The sequence below is a fragment of the Perognathus longimembris genome, chromosome 20 (assembly GCF_023159225.1).
Source record: "Perognathus longimembris pacificus isolate PPM17 chromosome 20, ASM2315922v1, whole genome shotgun sequence".
Lineage (NCBI taxonomy): Eukaryota > Metazoa > Chordata > Mammalia > Rodentia > Heteromyidae > Perognathus > Perognathus longimembris.
Window position 1 is genome coordinate 30730716 of NC_063180.1, and position 22245 is coordinate 30752960.

Sequence of the window (22245 nt, forward strand, 5' to 3'; positions counted from 1 at the left end):
TCAGGGAAAAAGCAGGGTGGGCTCCTTTCTCGAACTAGCTGCTTTCTCCAGCTAGCTGCCACCTCTGCCTTTTAGAACCAGGCTAATGCTGTTGCTCTTTGACTTATATTTCTAGTCTTCCTCTTTCTTGTTCTTTCCTGCAGGCTGCAACTGTGTGCTTATTCCACAGTAATTAACAACAACCAAAACTTTCCCTGGACATAACACCATCTCCCAACACTTTTCCCATCCTTCCATTTTTATTCCTATTTAAAAATGTGTGTGGGCTGGGGATATGGCCTAGTGGCAAGAGAGCTTTTGTATACATGAAGCCCTGGGTTCAATTCCCCAGCACCACATATACAGAAAATGGTCAGAAGTGGTGCTGTGGCTCAAGTGGTAGAGAGCTAGCCTTGAGCAAAAAGAAGCCAGGGACAGTGCTCAGACCCTGAGTCCAAGGCCCAGGACTGGCCAACAAACAAAAACAAAACAAATAAAAATGTATGTGTTGGTACTAGAACTTAAACTCAGGGCCAAGAAGCTGTCCCTTAGCTTTGTTCTGGTCAAGTCCGGTGGTCTACTACTTAAGCCACAGCTCTACTTCCAGCTTTTTTGTGATTAGAGATAAAGAGTCTTATGGAATTTATTGTCCTGGGTGGCATAGAACCTCAATCCTTATATCTCAGCCTTCCAAATAGCTGGGATTGCAGGTGTGAATCACTGTGTCTAGCTTGTTTTTGTTTTTGAGTTGGGGTCTCACTATATAGCCCAGGTTGGCCTTGCACTCAAGATTCTCCTGCCTCAACTACCTAAATGTTGGAATTATAGGCATGCATCACTATGCTTCTTCCTTGCCTTTATTATTTCCCTGTTGTTACTTAATTTTTGTCTTTTATTAACAATGGCACAGGGCTGAGAATATGGCCTAGTGGCAAGAGTGCTTGGCTCATATACATGAAGCCCTGGGTTTGATTCCCCAGCACCACATATATAGAAAACAGCCAGAAGTGGCACTGTGGCTCAAGTGGCAGAGTGCTAGCTAGCCTTGAGCAAAAAAGAAGCCAGGGACAGTGCTCAGGCCCTGAGTCCAAGGCCCAGAACTGGCAAGAAAAAAAAATAACAATGGCACATTAGTATGTCTTCTGTTTGTTGATGCAGTAAATCAGACAATACTAGCAACAGAAACACAGGTGTGGCTGACCACACCCATGTCCAGCAGTGCTCATCTGAAGGCCAGTGCCCGGGAAGGCTGCCCATTTTGCCTTTCTCATGCAGCGAGCTTAACCCTCCTTCTTGCATATGGTCTTCTCCCCTCTTTTAGAGAACCCCAAAGACTCAGCATGAGGAGAAGGGCAGGCTTCCTAGGTGTCTATCTTCCAGCAGTGGCCAGCAAAAACCAGTCCTTACAATCAGGAAAAAAAATCCTTAAGGTGGCTCTCTTGTTTGCTTTGTGCAGTAGCTGAGGGCTCAACCCTCAGTTTTTCAGGAAATCTGTGTTTCAGCAGTGGTTCATCCACAGAATGGTGGGTTGGAAAACTCCCTGTGCTTGAACCTGAAAAGCATCTGTCACCTCTCCTTCACTGTGAGTAGTTATTTTTCTGGTTGCTATGAGTGACTCCTGCCCCAGTCCACTGAGCCTTCCCTCTTGGGGTCGAAGGTTGGTTGGCTTCCCTCTGTATTTGCCCACATCCATTTCTCAGCCTCACCAGCTTTTTGCAGCATTTGAAGGTGAGGACATCTTCCTGAAATTTTTTCCTTCCTCAATGGCTATCACATGCCTCCATCCAGATGCATTCTACCACAGCCATCATTAGTCCCTGGAGAGCTTGTCTCCCCCGCCCCCATCTGAAAATGCTGCTATTTCTCAGACCTAGTTTTCCCTCCCACTGCCTACAGGATGTCACCATTTGACATGTGAGGCTGGGCTTGTTTCAGATCTGGATCTATCACCTCCTCTGCTTCTGTGGGTCGATGGCATCATCGCTTACTTAGTCATCCTTGCCACAAGCCACCAAGTCCCTTTTTAAGAATAAGACCTTTTCTTTTCCTTTTATAGAAGTTTCTGTCATTTACTGTAGATGGGACATGGTGGCAGATATTTTCTGGAACCTCTGTGAGAATGAGGGGTCCTCACATGCTGGAAAACAATTTTCTTCCATCTCTGGCAGTCTCTAGCTAATGGTTGTATCACTACTTAATTTGCATTTTTTTCATTTAGTATAAGATTGAGAACTTTTCATTGTATTTCTGACCACTTAGGAGTTGCTATTTGCATTTCAAGCCTCTTTTTCTAGGAAATATTTGTCATTTTACTTCAACTGTTTAAAAATATACATAGGGGGCTGGGAATATGACCTAGTGGTAGAGTGCTTGCCTCGCATACATGAAGCCCTGGGATCAATTCCTCAGCACCACAGATAGAGAAAAAGCTGGAAGTGGTGCTGGGGCTCAAGAGGTAGAGTGCTAGTCTTGAGCAAAAAGAAGCTCAGGGACAGTGCTCAGGGCCTGAGTCCAAGCCCCAGGACTGCCCCCCTCCAAATAAACAAATAAATAAATAAAATGTATAATGGTTATGAGATTGTTAGCTCTTCTATGTATGTTGTATATTTTACCCTGTTTGTTTTAAAATTTTGGTTTTTAAAATAATTGTTTCGGGCTGGGGATATGGCCTAGTGGCAAGAGCGCTTGCCTTGTATACATGAAGCCCTGGGTTCGATTCCCCAGCACCACATATACAGAAAACGGCCAAGAGTGGCGCTGTGGCTCAAGTGGCAGAGTGCTAGCTTTGAGCAAAAAGAAGCCAGGGACAGTGCTCAGGCCCTGAGTCCAAGGCCCAGGACTGGCAAAAATAATAATAATAATAATAATAATAATTGTTTCAAGCCAGGAGCTAGTGGCTCACACCTATAATCCTAGCTACTCAGGACGCTGAGATCTGAGTATCACACTTCAGAGCCAGCCCTGGCAAGAAAATTTGTGAGACTCTTCTTCCCAATTAACTACAGAGAAACTGGAAGCGTCACTGGGGCTCAAAATTGTAGTGTGCTTGCTTTGAGCAAAAGATCTTAGGGGCAGTGCCAGTGCCCTGAGTTCAAGCCCCACGACTGACAAAAGAAGTTTCATAACAATTTAGATACTTTTCATATAAATAGTTTTTCCTTCCTGATTTCTATCTCTGTCGACCTGTTTGTAAAACCCTTCTAATTTTAGGATTGTATAACTAATACTTTGTGTGTAAGTGTATACAACTATTCATGTGAGTGTGAATGTATATTTAAATCTTAAGTCTACTTAGGGTTGAAAATGCCAGGTCTAAAGCTACATTTATGCACTGGGTATAGTGGCTTACATCTATAATCTCAGCACTTAGAGGATGAATGAGGATCTCAAATTTGAAACTAGCCTAGTCTAGTCTGCGTAGGGAGTTCCAAGCCAACCTGGGCTACATATAGTGAGACCTTGTCTCCTAGTGAGACCTAGCCCCTGATAACTTCACTCTCTCCTTGTTTATTCTTTTCATTGGCTGAGGCAGGGGGCTGGCTAAGGACTTGTGTGTTTGAGGTAGATGCCCTACCACTCAGCCACACCCCAGGCCCCTGCTTCCACCTGAGTAACTTCCCACCCACACATTGTCTTTGCAATTCCTACTGTCTTTCTGTTTGTGTAGTTTCTTCAGATGAAGGCCTGTTTTTTCACATCTTGGTTTCTGAACAAGTTGCTTCTGAACAAGTTCCTTCAAAGTCTCAGATCTGACCAGACTATTCTTCAGCTGAAAAGTGTCTGGTGGGTCCTACTGTCTGCAGAATAAAATACCAAGATTCTAGAAAGTCTAAACCACAATGATTTACAATTTCCACAACAAACATGCAGGTTTTGTGCTTTCTTTATGCTGGCTCATTATCTCAGAAGTCTCCTTTTTCTTTCTCACTTATCTTCAAAACTTTATTCCAATACCACTCTTTTTAAAAAAAATACTTATTGTTTAATGATAGCAATATGCATGCATTGCATGTTAATAACTTAACATTACTATCGTTCACCTTGTGGATACCCTAAAGTTTGTCTCTCTCTCTCTCTGTTTTTTTTTTTTTTTTTTTTTTTGGCCAGTCCTGGGGCTTGAACTTCAGGCCTGGGTACTGTTCCTAAACATCTTTTACTCAAGGCTATCACTCTACCTCTTGAGCCACAGAACCACTTCTGGCTTTTTCTGTGTATGTGGTACTAAGGAATTGAACTGAGGGCTTCATGCATGCTAGGCAAGCACTCTACCACTAAGCCACACTCCCAGCCCTCGTGAGTACATTTCTTGTGATATCTTACACTTTTGTTTTTCTTTCCCTTTCCCTAGATCAGGTAGGCATATATACAATACCCAGTGTACTAAAACATATACAGTAGCCACGCAGCATACGTCAAAGGAAATTCACCTGGAATTTTAAATATAACGTCAACAATAGTGTTTGCTTATCCTTGTCTTATATGAACATATATACATGCTGTTGAGCTATTGTGATCCACTGAGAGGTCTATTTTAGACCTTTTTATGTTTAGTAGTTGTTTGATAAGGTAAGATTGCTGACCCAAACCTGTGGAAATTCCATTTGACAACAAGTTTTTCGTTTTGCAGACCTGGTCTCTACTGTCCCCCCGACCCTAACAGCCATGCTCCTTTTTTCTCTGTGTTCTAGGCTTGTCTCGCTCAACATTATTTGTTCAAGTTTTGACCATTTCCCTGCAAATGCCAATGTTTTATCATTTCTAATCACTATGTCGTATTCCATTGTGTATAGGTACCACATTTTTTGGATCCATTCATCTGTAGAGGGGCATCTGGGTTGTTTACATATTTTGGCTATTGTGAATTGTGCAGCGATAAACATGGATGTGCAGATGTCTTTTTGTTATCCTGAGACCTCTTGTTCAGGATAGATGCCTAGGAGTGGTATGGCTGGGTCATAGGGTATGTCTATGCTGAGCTTTTTGAGGAACCCCCATACTGTTCTCCAAAGTGGTTGTACTAATTTGCACTCCCAACAACTGTGGAGAAGGGTTCCACTTTCCCCGCATTCCCCTCCAGCATTTGTTCCAATACCACTCTTGCTTGTTTCCTGAAAGGGGTTCCCTGAAAGCAGGGAAGGCAGTCTTGGGCTTTGGACTCAGGGCCTGAGCATTGTCCCTGCCTTCTTTTTGCTCAAGGCTAGCACTCTGCCACTTGAACCACAGCGCTACTTCTGGCCGCTTTCTATATATATGGTGCTGGGGAATCGAACCCAGGGCTTCATGTATATGAGGCAAGCACTCTTGCCACTAGGCCATATTCCCAGCCCCTGCAGCACACATTTTATCCCTGATAATTGTTCTCCTGAGGACTCAGAAGTATTTCCTGAGTATTTGTGGCTGTAGGAGAAGATAACTTTTTTCTTTTTTTTGAAAATTAAAATATGTGGGCTGGGAATATGGCCTAGTGGCAAGAGTGCTTGCTTTGTATACATGAAGCCCTGGGTTCGATTCCCCAGCACCATATATGTAGAAAACGGCCAGAAGTGGCGCTGTGGCTCAAGTAGCAGAGTGCTAGCCTTGAGCAAAGAGAAGCCAGGGACAGTGCTCAGGCCCTGAGTCCAAGGCCAAGGACTGGCAAAGGGCTGGGGATATGGCCTAGTGGCAAGAGTGCTTGCCTCGTATACATGAGGCCCTGGGTTCAATTCCCCAGCACCACATATACAGAAAACGGCCAGAAGTGGCGCTGTGGCTCAAGTGGCAGAGTGCTAGCCTTGAGCACAAAGAAGCCAGGGACAGTGCTCAGGCCCTGAGTCCAAGCGCCAGGACTGGCCAAAAAAAAAAAAAAAAAAAAAAAGAAAAAAAAAGAAAAACCCAAGGACTGGCAAAAAAAGAAAATTAAAATATGTGCAATCAAAGCTTTATAGAAATGAGCAAAACACAAAAAGGTCCATAACAATTACTTGTAGCTGGGTATAGTGGTTTATACCTAGTACTGAGGCAAGATGATCTCCAATTCCAAACAATGGACAATGTAGTAAAACACAAAATAGAATTACTTATTTAAAGAATGATGATGCAGTTAAAGATAGGTTTTGGTGTAAGCACTTGTTTGTTTTCATTATTCATTGCACAAAAGGGTTTCATTGTCATATTTCTTCCTCTGATGCAAAAAACTCTACTTTATAGAAAATGTCCACGAGTAGTCATTAATTGGGACTGTTATTAGGAGACTGCTTTTAGACAGGAGACTAAAGATCTGCAATGGAGTGATGGTGGGATCTGATGCTTTGCCCATCATTTCCCCTGAGTAGATAAGGGGGAGCACCCAGCCCCTCTGCATCCCCTGAGTGCCTGCCAATGCTCCACACAGCAATCAGCTGGGGCGGACGGGGACAAAAATTAGAGATGTCACTTTCAAAAGATGCTTCTTTCAATTTTTATTTTAATATGGTAATTTTAGAGAAGAGGCCAATCTCTGGTAATCGGGCTAACTCTGGTAGGAAAAAGTAATGATTTTTTTTTTTCCTTGAGATAGGGTCTCACTATGTAGCCCAGACTGATGATCTCTACCCTCCTGCCTCAGCCTCTCAAGTACTGAGATTACAGCTGTAAGCCGCCATGGCCAGCTGTCTCCGTGCTTTCTATCCACAGTCTGCCCTTGTGCATTCATTGTGTCTTGAGAAGAAAATAAGTAATTTTGTCTGTGTCTTAATATGTACCAGACTGGAACAGGTCTTGGCTTAGACTATAGTTGTTAGGTTTGTTCCTGTTAATGAGAACCCAAGTTTAGAGTGTCCCCTGAGAGCTGGGGTTGCCAGCAATTGTTTCCCAGAATGATTTTATCTGCATCCTTCTTAGCAGGAAATACTGGAAAGAATTATATTATAGGTATCCTTGGGCTCCAACTATTTCATACCAATAGCCGCCCTGATTTTCAGGTCCCTATGGAGTTCAGCTTGCTTGTTGTACCACTGGCAGTTGGTATCTGAGTTAGTCACATGACAGCTCTTCTGGAAAACACATTTGCTTCCTTTTACCTCCTTTTTGGCCATTTAAATTAATTTTTCTACTTGAAAGAAAGACTAGAACAACTTGTTGCCATGGGTTATAGAAACAACCAGAAAAATCTCTGGACCAGACTTTACCTAATTACCTAATTATGTGTCAGTATGGTAATTGCCTTAAAGGTAAAATTATTGAAAATAAAATGGAGTGGCTGTTCTATAGAATTTGGAAAAAATAAGGGAATTATTGCTTTTCTGTGTTTTGGTAGGTTTTTTTTTTGTCTTTTACTTTATTATTGTAAAAGTGATGTGCAAAGGGGTTACAGTTACTTAAGTCAGGTAATAAATATATATATGTGTGTATATATATATATATATATTTTTTTTTTTTTAACCAGTCCTGGGATTATGAGACTCAGGGCCTGAGCACTGTTCCTGGCTTTTTTTTTGTTGTTCATGGCTAGCACTCTAGCTTTTAAGCTGCAACACCACTTCTATATTTGTGGTGCTGGGGAATCGAACCCAGGGCTTCATGTATACAAGGCAAACGCACTACCACTAGGCCATATTCCCAGCTCATGAGTGTATTTCTTTTTGGACAATGTCATCCTTTCCCTCCCCACCCCATCCTGGGGTTTGAACCTTGATCCTTAGATGTCAGCTTCCTGAGTAGCCAGGATTATAGGTATGAGCCACTGGCGCCCGGGGTGTGTGTGTGTGTGTGTGTGTGTGTGTGTGTGTGTGTGTGTGTGTGTGTGTGAAGACTGAGCAGTACTCTTCATTTTAAAATATAAAACTAATATAAGAAATTTTATTCTGAAGCATAAAAACAATTTATTTTTGTGTTTGTGTTCTGGTACTGAGGCTTAAATTTAGCCTCAAGCTCTTGCTTAACTTTTGTTTGGTTTTATTTTTGTTGCCTCCTGGGGCTTGAACTCAGGGCCTGAGCACTGTCCTTAGCTTCTTTTTGCTCAAGGCTAGCACTCTGCCACTTGAGCCACAGTGCCACTTCCAGCTTTTTCTATATATGTGGTGCTGAGGAATCGAACCCAGGGCTTCATGTATACATGTATATGAGACGAGCAATTTAACAGTAGGCCATATTCCCAGTCCCTTGTTTAGCTTTTTACTCAAGGCTAGTGCTCTCCCACATGAGCCACAGTGCCACTTCTAGTTTTTTTTTTTTTTTTGTAAAAGCCTTATAAACTTTTTTTTTTTTTTGCACCAGTCCTGGGGCTTTGAACCCAGGGTCTGAGCACTGCCCCTGGCTTCTTTTTGCTCAAGGCTAGCACTCTACCACTTGAGCCACAATGCCACTTCTGGCTTTTTTTCTATATATGTGATGCTGATGAATCGAACCCAGGGTTTCATGTATGCTAGGCAAGCACTCAACCACTAGGCCATATTCCCAGCCCCCTCATAGACTTTTCTACCTGTGCTGGCTTCAAACCTTTATCCTCAGATCTCAGTCTCCCGAGTTAGGGTAGGATTATAGGCATGAGCTACTAGGGCTCAGCACTAAAAACAATTTGTAAGAGCATGATAAATTCACACACTGTAGTTTAGACATTTATTTTATTATTATTTTTTCCAGTCTTGGGGCTTGAACTTAGGGCCTGGGTGCTGTCCCTGAACTTCTTTGTGCTCAAGGCTAGTGCTCTATCACTTGAACCACAGGTCTACTTCTGGCTTTCTCTGAGTAGTTTATTAGAGATAAACTTCTCCTTTTGGTCATTGCTGAAGCAGGAGCTGCCAAAATGAAGTTCAATCCCTTTGTCACTCGTAGCTGAAGCAAGAAAGAGAAAAGACATTTCTGTGCACCCTCCCACATTCACAGGAAGATTATGTCTTCCCCTCTTTCCAAAGAGCTGAGACAGATGTACAATGTGTTATCTATGCCCATCCGAAAGGATGATGAGGTTCAGGTTATACAGGGACACTAAAAAGGTCAGCAGATTGGCACAGTGGTCCAGGTTTACAGGAAGAAGTATGTTATCTACCTTGAATGGGTACAGTGGGAAAAGGCCAATGGCACCACTGTCCACATGGGCATTCACCCCCAGACTGAAACCAGACAAAGACCGCAAAAAAAAAAAAAAAAATCCTAGAACAGAAAGCCAAATCCTGCCTAGTAGAATAGGAAAAGGCAAATAAGGAAGAAACAATTGAGAAGATGCAGGAATGAAGTAATCTTACATAAAGATTTTATTAAACTTCTTAAATGAAAAAAAAAAAAAGAGTCTTATTACAGACTCCTGCCTGGGCTGGCTTCGAATGGCAATCCTCAGACACCCACCTCCTTCATAAACAGGCATGAACCACTGTCACTCAAGTTAGAAATTTATTACAAATATAAAACACATAAATGAGATTATAAGTACATTTACATGTTGTTTGGTTACTTATCTGTTGGTATGTTAGTGTTTTTCTTATAAGTTTCTGTGGAAGGTGTAGAAAGGTGGGGTAACATGCAAATATTTCCTCAAAATATTATTGAGATAATGTCTTGATATATAGTCCTGGACTCCCATTTGTGTTTCCCACATAGCAGGGTACTAAAAGGCCCAGCCTTATTATTGAGATGGTGTTTCATTCACTTTCTACCCAAGCTGGCCTCCATATCCCTGTTTGTTGAGTCTCTGATATAACAGGCAGGTGCCACTGTGACCCTTTTTAGGACTTTAAGGAATAACTTTAGGATTTGGGGAGAGCTTCACGTTTACAGGGCTTGCTACATTGGGTAGAGAGGGCGGCACTCATTCTCAGCATTCTCCTATGCTAGGGGTCTCACAGGCAGGAGCGGGCTAGGAAATGACTATGGAAATGTGTCTTGAGAGAGTATTGCTATGCACACTGTAAAGGAGAGAGGAGATTAGGCTTGGAAGTTTCTAAAGAAAAATCTGACCTCCCTCTCTTGTTTCTCTCCTTTGTCCAGGTGGATGGAGGCGTGCCTAGGGGAGGATCTGCCACCCACCACAGAGCTGGAGGAGGGGCTGAGGAATGGAGTGTACCTTGCCAAACTAGGAAACTTCTTCTCTCCCAAAGTGGTATCCCTGAAAAAAATCTATGACCGAGAGCAGACCAGATACAAGGTGAACTCTCCACTTCCCAGGGCTTAAATTTCTGGGAACCCAGGATGTTAGCACACTTTTGTGGTGTGAGCTGTTGAGATGTGTGCAAGATGTATTTACTCCAGCCATGTGCAGCCTTCTTAAATGCTTGGCAGATTGGAGGAAAGAGTATGAAGCTGAGATTCAGCAGTAAAGGAACTTGAGCTGTGTAAATTTCTGAGGTTCTCTTTGTTGTTTCTCTTGGGATTAAACCCAGGGTCTTGTGCATTGCTGCACAAGTTCTCTACCATGCAAGTGCCATGCAACTGGTGGAAACAAACTGGCAATGGGGGTGTATCTAGAAATTTTTAGAGTCCTACATGAAGTTTTTCATTTTTAGAAAGTAGAGGAAGTGGGGCTAGAATATGGCTTAATGGTAGAGTGCTTGCTTTGCATGCATGAAGCCCTGGGTTTGATTTCTCAGCACCACATAAACAGAAAAAGCTGGAAGTGGCGCTGTGGCTCAAGTGGTAGAGTACTAGCCTTGAGCAAAAAGAAGCTTGGACAGTGCTCAGGCCCTGAGTTCAAGCCCCAGAACTTCCCCCCCCCCCCCCCAAAAAAAAAAGAAACTTAGGGGAATTACTACTTTAAAGCTTATTTTAACCCAGTGCTGAAATTTGCCAGCAGGTTGCTGTAGTTACTATCACTATTCTGTAATGAAGTTAGAGGTAAATGGGAAAGCTGCCCAATCTCAGAAAACATTTGATTCTTATGACTCAGGCCCTAAAAGAAGACTGTTCATTGAGTTGGCAAGGACAAAATGATGGTGTCTACAGAGCTCCTAAAGGAACCTGGCGTGTGACTCTTGTTTGAGAAAGGATGAGTGTAAAAGATGGAGGACTACGTAAGCTACTCAGGAGCTCTGAGAACCACAGTGCAGAGCCAGCTCAGGGCAGACAAATCCATGAGACTCTTCTCCCCAAATAACCAGCAAAACACTGAAGGCATAGCCCAAGTGGTAGAGTGCCAGGTGTGAGTGAAAAAGCTGAGCAAGAGCTTGAGGCCTAGAGTTCAAGCTCCAACATGAGGGGGGGAATGGTGGCATTTAGAAGGTTCTCCACATAGTTCTTAAGTGAAGGAGCTGGTGTTTGGCTTCTTGGGATTGGAATTTGGGCAAAATGACCTTTAATTGCAAGATAAGATTTTATTTCATATTTTCCAGCAGTGCCTAATACTCTTTCATTTCTTTTAGGCAACTGGCCTCCACTTCAGACACACCGACAATGTGATCCAGTGGTTGAACGCCATGGATGAGATTGGATTGCCCAAGGTAACTTACCTGCTTTTCATTAGTCTGTTCTCATTCTACCTATAAAGTTGTTCTCAAAATTTCCCTCCCTCCCTCTTTCTGCCTGAGCCTCCATAGTGCTGGGATTACAGGTGTGCACCACCATCTGGCAATTTTTCTTTTTTCTTTTTTTGCCAGTCCAGGCGCTTGAACTCAGGGGTCTGGGCACTGTCCCTGAGTTTCTTTTTGCTCAAGGCTAGCACTCTGCCACTTGTGCCACAGCGCCATATCTGCCCTTTTCTGTTTATGTGGTGCTGCGGAATCAAACCCAGGGGGTCATGCATGCTAGGCAAGCACTGTACCTCTAAGCCACATTCCCAACCAAGATTCCCCATTTTAAAAGTGCATGATTAGTCACAAGGTTGTTAGACTAAAAAATTGACTTTAGGAAATATACTGGAAATGTCATCTTCCAGCTTTAAAGCAACCAAATCTGCAAGGAATAAAATGGTCATCACGTATTTTAAATAGTTGTGGATGTGGCTCAGGTGGGTAGAGTGCCTGCCTGGCATATGTGAGACCCTGAGTTTAAATCCCGGGCTGCTCTTTTTCCCCTGCTGTTTTTTTTGTTTTGTTTTGTTTCTTGTTGTTCCTAATGATAGAGGCAATACAATGACATTTATTCCCCTCTCTGCTCTGGTGATAGCTGTAGTTTTGATAGGGGGTATGCACCCTCTGAGGGTTTTGCCAGAGTTTGTGTGTAGTTGTCTTTAGTGAAATTGCTGTCGCCAGCTAGCTAGTACCTTTCCAGAAGCCATGCCGTATTGCTACTCTTAGAGGCGTAGTTAATTTTTTTTAAATAATTATTTATTGTCAAAGTGATGTACAGAGGGGTTAGAGTTTCATACGTAAAGCAGTGGATACATTTCTTGTTCAACTTATTACCTCCTCCTTTTTTGTTCTTTTTTAAGTTAGTGTTTGACATAGGCACTCTGGTCAAACCCTAGTTGGGACCAGGAATTTGCCAACTCCATCCCCCTAAAAGTCAGAGAAGCACAAAAAGATATGTTTTAAGGATCTTTCCACATTGCTTATAATAGAAAAATCCATACTGTGTTAATGCTAATTAAACACTAAGGACATTAAAGTTGCACATTTTGTTTTAAGTAAGCTGAGGAAAACCATTTTAAGATTGTAAGAGGTGGTGTCTGGCATAGATGAGACCACTGTTTTGTGTGAAAATGAAAGGGTGTTTGGGGAAAATCTGTAAGGAAATAATTGTTCCGTTTCTGTGTGATGGAGTTTAGGGAATGTATGTTTCTGTTACCAAGTAAAGAGTCAGAATACAAGTTCAATGTGGAATATTAGAAAGTGGCTAAAAGCACATCCTGTTTAGCATGTTTTTGTTCAATTTGCTACTCAGTGAGCTCTTGGTTACATACAAAGCTATATATCTATTGAGCTGACCTAAGTCAGATTTGAGTCTTTCTCTCCCCTACCCTCAGCCAACTCCCATAGTGCTGGCTATCACACTAAACCCTTGGCCTTGTGCATGCTAGGCAAGGGCACTACAATCAAGCCACATCCCAGTTCCAGAGCTGAGTCTTTGCAGAAAGCTAACTTTTTTGTTTTGGGGGGCCAGTCATCAGGCTTGAACTCAGGGCCTGAGCACTGTCCCTGGCTTCTTTTTTCTTAAGGCTAGGATTCTACCACTTGAGCCGCAGTGCAACTTCTGGTGTTTTCTGTTTATGTGGTGCTGAGGAATTGAACCCAGGGCTTTATGCATGCTAGGCAAGCACTCTACCACTAGGCTACATTCCCAGCCCGAAAGCTAGCTTTTGTCCTTGGGTTTTCAGAGCAAAGTGCTGAAGTTCTCATTCTTGCCATTGGCATATTTGAGAATTAGTCTACATTGGTAGATGGTAACTGGAAAGAATGAGCTTTTGATCCTCAGACATTTGCCAGTGATTGAACTAGTACTTTGGTTCCATTTGCCTAGGTCTGGGTCAAACTTCTGTACCTCACCTTTACAAACTTAATGGGATTCAGGGGGCTGACCAAGTAGGGGATTTCTAAATAGTTATTTTTGTTCTGCATTATGGCATTTTATTACAGTATTACAGTGAAATGAGTGTTGGCCCTAAAGAAGTTATTTGTTAAATGCCAATAGTGTTTTCTAATTTTTTGTAATTTTTTTTGTATAACTGGTGACTGATGATTGGTCAAACAAAACCATCAAATGGGGCAACTGATTCTCCTTTTCTTATTTCTCCCTAGATTTTTTACCCAGAAACTACAGATATCTATGATCGGAAGAACATGCCAAGATGCATCTACTGCATCCATGCACTCAGGTGAGCCAGTTTCCCTGCCAAAATGAGCACCCGGGGATTAACATCTCACTTGTGCATTTTGTCTATGGTTTAGAATTGAAAAAACTTGTCCATTTGCTTCAGGATTTTCAAATAGAAGAGAGGCTTTTATTCTCACTAAATGGTGAAAAACAGCTGTGTTTTTCTAAAGAGCAGGGACAAGGACTTCTATATTCCTATAAAAACAGATAATTTTGTTGTAAAAAACATGGCATAATCTTCCATTGTTGAGCAGGTGTCTCTATGGGCACTGTTTTAAGTGGAAGTAGTCTCTGGTTTTTTTTTTGTTGTTGGTCATGGGGCTTGAACTCAGGGCTTAGGCGCTGTCCCTGAGCTTTTGTGCTCAAGACTCACGCTCTACCACCTTAAACCACAGCCCCACTTCCAGTTTTTTGAAGTGGTTAATTGGAGATAAGAGTCTCATGGACTTTTCTTCCCCCAGCCTGTCTTTGAACCATGATCCCCAGATCTCAGCCTCCTGAGTAGCTAGGATTACAGATATGAAGCCACCAGTGCTCGTCTGGGCAATCCTATTTAGTCATCTAGGTCCTTGCTGTTATAAAGACATCTCTCCATTCACTAAAAATGTTGTAACCACACCAAATATGCTAATAGGAACTGAAACGTAACTCTTTTTTTTTTTTCACATTTCATGCAAGATTGGAAAAATAGTTAATGGTTAATTTCAGGTTCCCAGATTTTAGACTCAACTCAGTTCTATCTTATAGGGGAGAGGCAGAAGGTCAAGAGGAGGGTAGGATAGGAGGGGAGATACTCCCATCATGCTCTGATTTTCACGCTGCTGTAATACAGGACAGAGGCCCACCCTGCAGTACAGCCACTTGGCATTGGGTCCAGAGGCAATGATGGAAACAAATGCAACATGATACGAGATTTCTTTGCTTGCAGTACTTTTTATATAGCATGTTGTATATGTGCTTGATAAAAGTTAACTGTGTGAGTGAATGTGTGCGTGATGTTGGTGTGAGAGAAGGCTATCATCCTGGTACTCCCATGTGCTTTGCTCCCAGCCCTGATTCTAGATGTTTGGTCAGATGTATGCTGGGTCATTGTTAACACTGGAATCCATTTAACACACCTAAAAGAGTGATGAATGCTGATGGATTGTGGCTCTCTTGTATTGGGGCTGTAGCAGTTCCAATGTGTACGAGCCAGAATCAGATTCATTCTAGGCATCATGATTGGCTTAGTGTTACATGAGGCCTGCTACGTCGATAACTTTGTGAAGGTTACCAACAATGGCTGTGTGAACTTGGCAGGCATGCAGGCCAATTGGCAAAATTCCTTCCTATTAGTTCTACAGCCACTAATGTAAGCTGGGTCCCAGGTCCTCACATCTCTGAAATACAGATGAAGAATTAACTGTGCCTTTTCAATTAATAATGGAGCCAAAGTGACAAAGAGAGGAAGTCCACCATTGTTTTCCATTTCTCGTGCATGTGTACCTGTGCTTAGAGAGCACATATGAGCTGTGTGTGCTGGTGTGGGACTGATGGTTTCTTTCCTCTCTCATGTGGTCGTTTTCCTGAAAGGTGGGCTGGCATCAGTGGATAGTGAGAGGTGGGTATGACTGCCTAGCACCCTCTGTCTCCGTTAGGTTCCTCACTTTCCTTATTCAATTCCTTTGCACCCATGGTTACAGGGGAGCCTTACCTGTTCCTGGATTTTGAGTGAGTGTGTGTGTGTGTGTGTGTGTGTGTGTGTGTGTGTGTGTGACAGAGAGAGATACTGGAACTAAACTTAGGGTCTCCATGTAGGCAAGAGTTCTAGTACTAAGCTATATCCTTAGCGCTCCCATTTCTGCCCTGCACCCCGCACCTTATTTTTTTCTTTTGCCACAGGGACTAGTTCTATTTCTCAGGCTGATCCTCACCCTAGAGATGGTCCTACCCTCTTCTCTCTAGTGCTTAGCTTTTTGGCTTATGGTTAATGCTCTTCCAGTTGAGCCATACCTCCAGTTCCAGCTTTTTATTGGTTAGTTGGAGATAAGAGTCACATGGATCTGTCTATCTGAGCTAACTTCTAATCAAGTTCCTCAGATCTTAGCTTCCTGACCATAGGCCATGATTTTTAAAAAATTTACTCAAAAGATTCAGCAATATAAACTAAAATGGGCAAATAGCATTTTATCAAAATAAAGCTTCTGGCTGGGTACCAGTGGCTCACACCTGTAATCCTAGTTACTCGGGAAGCTGACATCTGAGGATCACGGTTCAAAGCCCCCTTGGGTAGGATTATCAGAGAGACTCCTGTCTCCAGTTAACTACCCCCAAAGCCAGAATTAGAGCTGTGGCTCAAGTGGTAGAGTGCTAGCCTTGAGCAAAAAAGTTCTGGGTCCCACACCCTGAATTCAAGTCTCTGGGGACACACACACACACACACACACACACACACACACACACACACACACACACGGAAGATGGCACCCATGCTTTTCGTCATTGTCGGCCATCCACTGTACGACTAATTAATTAATCTGCTATTGAAAGACATCCAAAGTGAACTTCCTGCTCTAGAACAAAGTGGTACCTGTTAGGTCCTCTCCCTGAGGGCTCCATGTAGCTGCCCCCACATCATTAAGTCTCCACCCAGTTACCTGCAGACCTGGAGGCAGTTACCTCCCCTTTCCCTGAGGTCACATCCTAATCCACCTGGCCACACCCCTTGCCCCTGCCCTAGATATGAGGCAGGGCTGGGTGGGGGTCGCTCTCTCTCTCTCTCTCTCTCCCTTTTCTCCAGCCATGGATCCTCTTGGCCACAGACCAGCAGTTCGGTAATAAACTTTCTCTCCTGCCTCATATCTAGGGCAGGGGCAAGGGGTGTGGCCAGGTGGATTAGGATGTGACCTCAGGGAAAGGGGAGGTAACTGCCTCCAGGTCTGCAGGTTACCCAGGTAACTGGGTGGAGACTTAATGATGTGGGGGCAGCTACATGGAGCCCTCAGGGAGAGGACCTAACAGTACCCAGTGTTATATTTCAGAATAGGAGTTTAAAAAAATCCTAGAGAGAAATACATTTTTAATAGTTTAGAAAGCCAGCAAGGCAGGGCAGTCTGAAAACTATTTAAAGAATTATATTACATGTATGGGAAGCTATTTGTTATTTTGCTTTGGAAACATTTTTGAGTAGATTTAAAATCTTTGGAGAAAGAAACTTTAAAGCTTTATATTTCAGGAAAAGTGCCTAATTATATATATTATATTTATATATATGTTTATATATATAAAAGTTTTCAGAACACTTTTTTATGTCTACATTTGGGTTTATTATACATTTTAAATTCTGGTCAATTCTATGATGTGGTGTGTTTGGACCCATATTTTTGAACTTATGTGATGCTGAGGTTTAAGATATTTGTAAAAAGCCAATTATGGGACTGGGAATGTGGCTTAGTGCTAGAGTACTTGCCTAGCATGCATGAAGCTCTGGGTTTGATTCCTTAGTACCACATAAGCAGAAAAAGCCAAAGGTGGCACTGTGGCTCAAGTGGTGGAGCACTAGTCTTGAGGAAACAAAACAAAACAAAACAGAAGCTCAGGGACAGTGTCCTGAGTTCAAGCCCCAGGACTGGCAAAAACAACAACAAAAAAGCCAATTACATTTCTAGAATTTGCTTCTGATATGTTCTTACTTCTTCTCTTGCTGGTAGGCTGCCAGTGTCTTGCTTGTGTTAGTCTGAAACAAGCCCTTCACGTCTCTTCTAATTTATCGCTCCTGGTCTGCTCAAGCTTTACTTAACACAGGCACACAGACATCTGTTTATCTGTGAAACATTGATTGATATTTATTAATGTATGCTAGCTCTAGGTAGACATTGGCAAATGAGATTTTATTGTTTCTACCTACATGGAGCTTAGAGTCTAGTAGATGTACTTTTTATTTAAAAGGATAAACTTTATTTAAAACTCTTAAATTACCTGAACTGAACTTTTACATCAGTGATACTAATTCAGGTTGAGTAAAATTTAGTGTCTGGGTCATTTTTAATGACTTTTCTAAAATGTCTTCTTACTGATTACAGAAAGATGAGCTGGAGTGAGGAGATATCACTTATATTATGACATTAGTATTAGAGCTAACATCTAATTTTCTGTAGATTTCTGTCAGGCTAGAGCCTCATTGTGTCTGCTGACTTCCCTGTCTACTGTTTGCATGATTTTTGACTTTTTAGGACAGTGTTAATAGGTACAGCTAAAATCTGATCTGAAGTCAAAGCCTGTAGCAGCAGAAGGGCCTGGGGGGCACCCCTCCCCCAGTCTCTGCTTACAATGGTTTTATTCTTTAAGAGCAGCAGCAGCAGCTAGCCACTGCAGAAGCTCAACTCTTTCCTTTTGTGTTTTCTAGTTTGTACCTGTTCAAACTAGGTCTAGCACCTCAGATTCAAGACCTGTATGGAAAAGTTGACTTCACAGGTAAGGAGTTATAAAGTTGTCAGGAAATGTTTGATTTATGTGGAAATAGCCTGGAAAGTCAACAGTTCCAATTTTAGAGATTGAGTACTTTAAAAATACTCTGGCAAGGAAGATGAAAGAAAAGTAAATAACTTGTTTGTCCTGTTTTGGTAGAGAGAGCTTGTGGTTCTAGGCTCTGCTCCCCCCACCCCCCCAGGCTAGGCAAGGGAATCTTACTCCTCATATTTGTAAGTGTATATATAAATGCATATTTATTTGAGAATAATGTTAATCTATAACACAGTAAGTATAATAGGATTAACAGCCAGCATTAAATGTTCACACCTGATCCCTTCCAGCAAGCACGTTTTGTAGCAAAGTGAGGCAATAGCTCAGTAACATCCTGGTTTAAACTTCTTTGGGTGCATATTAGTCAGTCCACATTGTTTTTTTTTGTTGTTGTTTGTTTGCTTTTTTGCTGGGCGTGAGTGTTGTCCCTGAGCCTCTTTGTGCTCAAGGCTAGCGCTCTACCACTTGAGCCACAGCGCCAACTTCCAGCTTTTTCTGAATAGTTTATTGGAGATAAGAGTCTCATGGACTTTCCTGCCTTGGCTGGCTTCGAACCTTGATCTTCAGAACTCAGCCCCCTGAGTAGCATGAGCCCCATTTTGCCCAGCCCCATTTTGTTACCATAACAAAATACCTGCAATAACTACAAAGAAAAGAGGCCTATTTAAAGCTCACGTTTATGGGGGAGTCAAAAGTCCCAGATCCAGCAACCCCATTGGTTTGGTGTCTGGTGAGGAGCACTTCTGTGAGAGCTGGGTGGGTCAGTCTTGCTTCATGCACTCTGTGACTGCCAGAACTGAGGGCAGTGCTTCCCGAGAGCTAAGGACCTCCCACTCTCCCCTTAAAGGTCCCATACTTCTCGCATTGCTATGTTTGAGGACCAAGGCTCTAATGCAGGAGTCTTGGAGACACATCACATCCAAATAGCTTGGCACTGCATGTACTTGCTATTCAAGTGCCTGAGAAGATGGGGGCCGGGGGGAGGAAGGGCAGAGGTGATAAGTTAGGAGTAAGAGAGATCCCATCTTTCTGGTGGCTATTTTATAGGCCTGAGTGTTTAAAAATGAGTAATAAAGCTTTTATCTGCGATACTCTTCTTTCCAGGAAGATTGTTCACTGGACTTGGGGCAGGGCCAAACCATACATGTTGTTTTCTTTATCATTTGGCTTTCTGCCTTAAAAAATGAAATTGTACCTGGGCACTGGTTGGCTCACACCTATAATCTTAGCCACTCAGGCGGGTGAGATCTGAGGATCGTAGTTGGAGGCCAGCCCAGGCAGGAAAGTCCACGAGACTCTTATCTCCAAAGAACTGCCATAAAAAACTAAGTGGCACTGTGGCTCAAGTGGTAGAGTACTATCCTTAATCAAAAGGAGCTCAGGGACAGTGTCCAGGCCCAGAGTTCAAGCCCCAGGACTGGCAAAAAATAAAACAATAAATAAAAGAAATTGTTGGAATAGCAGCAGTGATTTAGATTTTATAAAGGCTGAGATAACTAACTCACTGCTGAGCTCTTCTAAAGCTTCTACTCATAAGTTTCTTGTAGGAAGTATCAGAAATGGCAGTTTTGAGAAGCTATGATGGGAAATAGGGCCTTCTCACTTAAGGTCTGTTGGTGCCCCCACAATAGTCAGGTTTTGTGGGTCTCTCATAGAAGAGGTACTATGTGCTTCCATACACTATTTACTTGAGTCCTTATTACAACTTGAAAGTAGACACCATTCCAACCCACTTTGTAGCTGAGGAATGCTTCCTTCTCTGAATTGTGAGGTGTTTAATTTGCTCCCTGGGTCACCTTCCTCTTCTGTAGAAGAAGAAATCAACAACATGAAGATTGAGCTGGAGAAGTATGGGATCCAGATGCCTGCCTTCAGCAAGATCGGAGGCATCCTGGCCAATGAGCTCTCAGTGGATGAAGCTGCTTGTGAGTCATTGTCAGGTTCAGATGGCATTGTTGCCACCAGTGGTTATCAAGGCCACAGACGCCACGTGGCGATCATGGGTGGACATGAAGAGTTTAGTCAGCAAGTTTAAGTCCGCAGAAGCACTTTAAAGTATTTCTCTAGTCCTCTTCCTTCTTTCCCTTTTGTCTTGTTTTGTTGCGAGACCAGGATTTGAACTCAATGCTTGCTTATTAGCTGGCACTCTACCAACAGAACCAGGCCTCCAACATCTCTAGTCTTTTTGGAAATAAATTATTGACTTTCCTTAACATAAAATTGTTGACTCTTGTTCAAGAAGTGAGTCCTACATTTTAGTGCCTTTTAAAGTTTCTCACACCTTCTCACTTTTTATTCATTTTTCCCTTTATTTTGAGATTTCCTTTGTTTTGACAGCTCAGGCTGTCCTGGAACTCACTATCCTGCCTTAGCCTCCCAAGTGCTGAGATTACAGATGTGCACCCCTATACTCATCTTCTTTCTTGTGAGAGTTACAGTTCTCTTACAAACCTTTGCCTGCGAGACTGCAGATTGAACAGATGCCAGGCAGAGCTGTGGCTGGGAGACCCCGAGGAGGAGCATGCCTCAGCATTCTCGTGCTCCACACAAGGAGCCCCTCTCTGTAATAGGGGATGCGACATTGCGGTGTATGTTTACCCTCTATGGAATCCGCTGCTGTCTCCAAGATCTGTTCTCTGAATTTTCTCTAGTACATGCTGCTGTTATTGCTATCAATGAAGCCATCGACCGAAGGATTCCAACTGACACATTTGCAGCTCTGAAAAACCCCAATGCCATGCTTATAAACCTTGAAGAGCCCCTGGCTTCCACCTACCAGGATGTTCTTTACCAGGCCAAGCAGGACAAAATGACAAATGCCAGAAACCGGGTAACAATGGGACATCTCTTATTTCTATTCATTTCTATTCTTCACATTTTAAATATGGCTCTACTCTAAAGTCATTTTATTGAAGTATATATTTATTGGGGGAGGAGACAAGAACTGGGTCCCATAATATAGTCCAGACCATCTGGAACTGCCTTTGTGGCCCAGATGACCCTTCTGCCTCTACCTTCACAGTGATGGGATTACAGGCATATGCCACCATGCCCAGCCCCGAAGTACAGTTTATATGCAACTAAATTCATTTGTTTTGAGTGTATAAGACCCTCCTGGTACCTCTTGGAGGAATCTCTATCTCCCCTCATCTCCCACCTAACTCCAGGCAACTACCGATCTGTCTTCTATCACTGTATTTTATCTTTTTCTAGAATTTCATATAAAGAGAGTTACATAGTATTTATTTTTATTTTTGCCAGTCGTGGGGTTTAGGACTCAGGGCCTGAGCACTGTCCCTGGCTTCTTTTTGCTCAAGTATAGCACTCTAGCTCTTAAGCCACAGTGCCACTTCTGGACTTTTTTTTTTTTAATGTGGTGCTATGGAATCAAACCCCGGGCTTTATGTACGCGAGGCAAGCTCTCTACCACTAGACCATATTCCCAGCCCTGTTTTGTGTTTAATATTAGGTTCCTTTGGGTGGAGATGGGGTATGTGTGGCTTGAATTCAGGGTCTTGAGCTCTCCCTTGTTTTTTTTACTCAAAGCTAGTACTCTTACTACTGAAGCTACACTTTCACTTAGGGATTTTGGCTGGCTAATTGAGAATAAGAGTTTTATGGACTTTTTTGCCTGGATTGGCTTTGAACCTTGATCCTTAGAGCGCAGCCTCTTGAATAGAGTCTTCAGCATCATCTTTAGATTCTCTGTGGCCCTGTTTGTTGTTTCTTTTTTTTTTTTTTTTTGCCAGTCCTGGTGCATGAAGTCAAGGCCTAGGCACTGCCCCTGAGCTTCACAGCACCGCTTCCGGTTTTTTTCTGTTTATGTGATACTGAGGAATTAAACCCAGGGTTCATGCATGGTGGGAAGCACATTCCCAGCTTTGACCCTGTTTCTTTTTGAAATTTAATTTTGTGTGAATGAAGTTTTAGAATGTAGTCATTAAAAATTAGTAGTGCCCCTTTGAAAAATGATCATCTAATATTAACACAGTCCAACTCCTTCCCCAGCTTGTAAGGGTGAAATATGTTTACCACTGTGGAAGGCATGTGGGAGTTGAATAATTCTGTCGG

The 22245-nt window shown here is 42.6% G+C and overlaps 1 protein-coding gene and 1 pseudogene across 1 annotated transcript in view; both read left to right on the forward strand.

Moving 5' to 3' along the window:
- Positions 1-22245, forward strand: part of Iqgap1 (IQ motif containing GTPase activating protein 1) — a 73483-nt gene that overhangs the window by 19717 nt on the left and 31521 nt on the right. The window contains exons 3-8 of the mRNA XM_048368587.1: positions 9919-10075; positions 11286-11363; positions 13599-13675; positions 18059-18126; positions 19986-20099; positions 20826-21004. Of these exons, the coding sequence (XP_048224544.1) occupies positions 9919-10075; positions 11286-11363; positions 13599-13675; positions 18059-18126; positions 19986-20099; positions 20826-21004 (673 nt within the window). The remainder of the gene's footprint in view (positions 1-9918; positions 10076-11285; positions 11364-13598; positions 13676-18058; positions 18127-19985; positions 20100-20825; positions 21005-22245) is intronic.
- On the forward strand, positions 8741-9168 carry LOC125367892 (annotated as a pseudogene).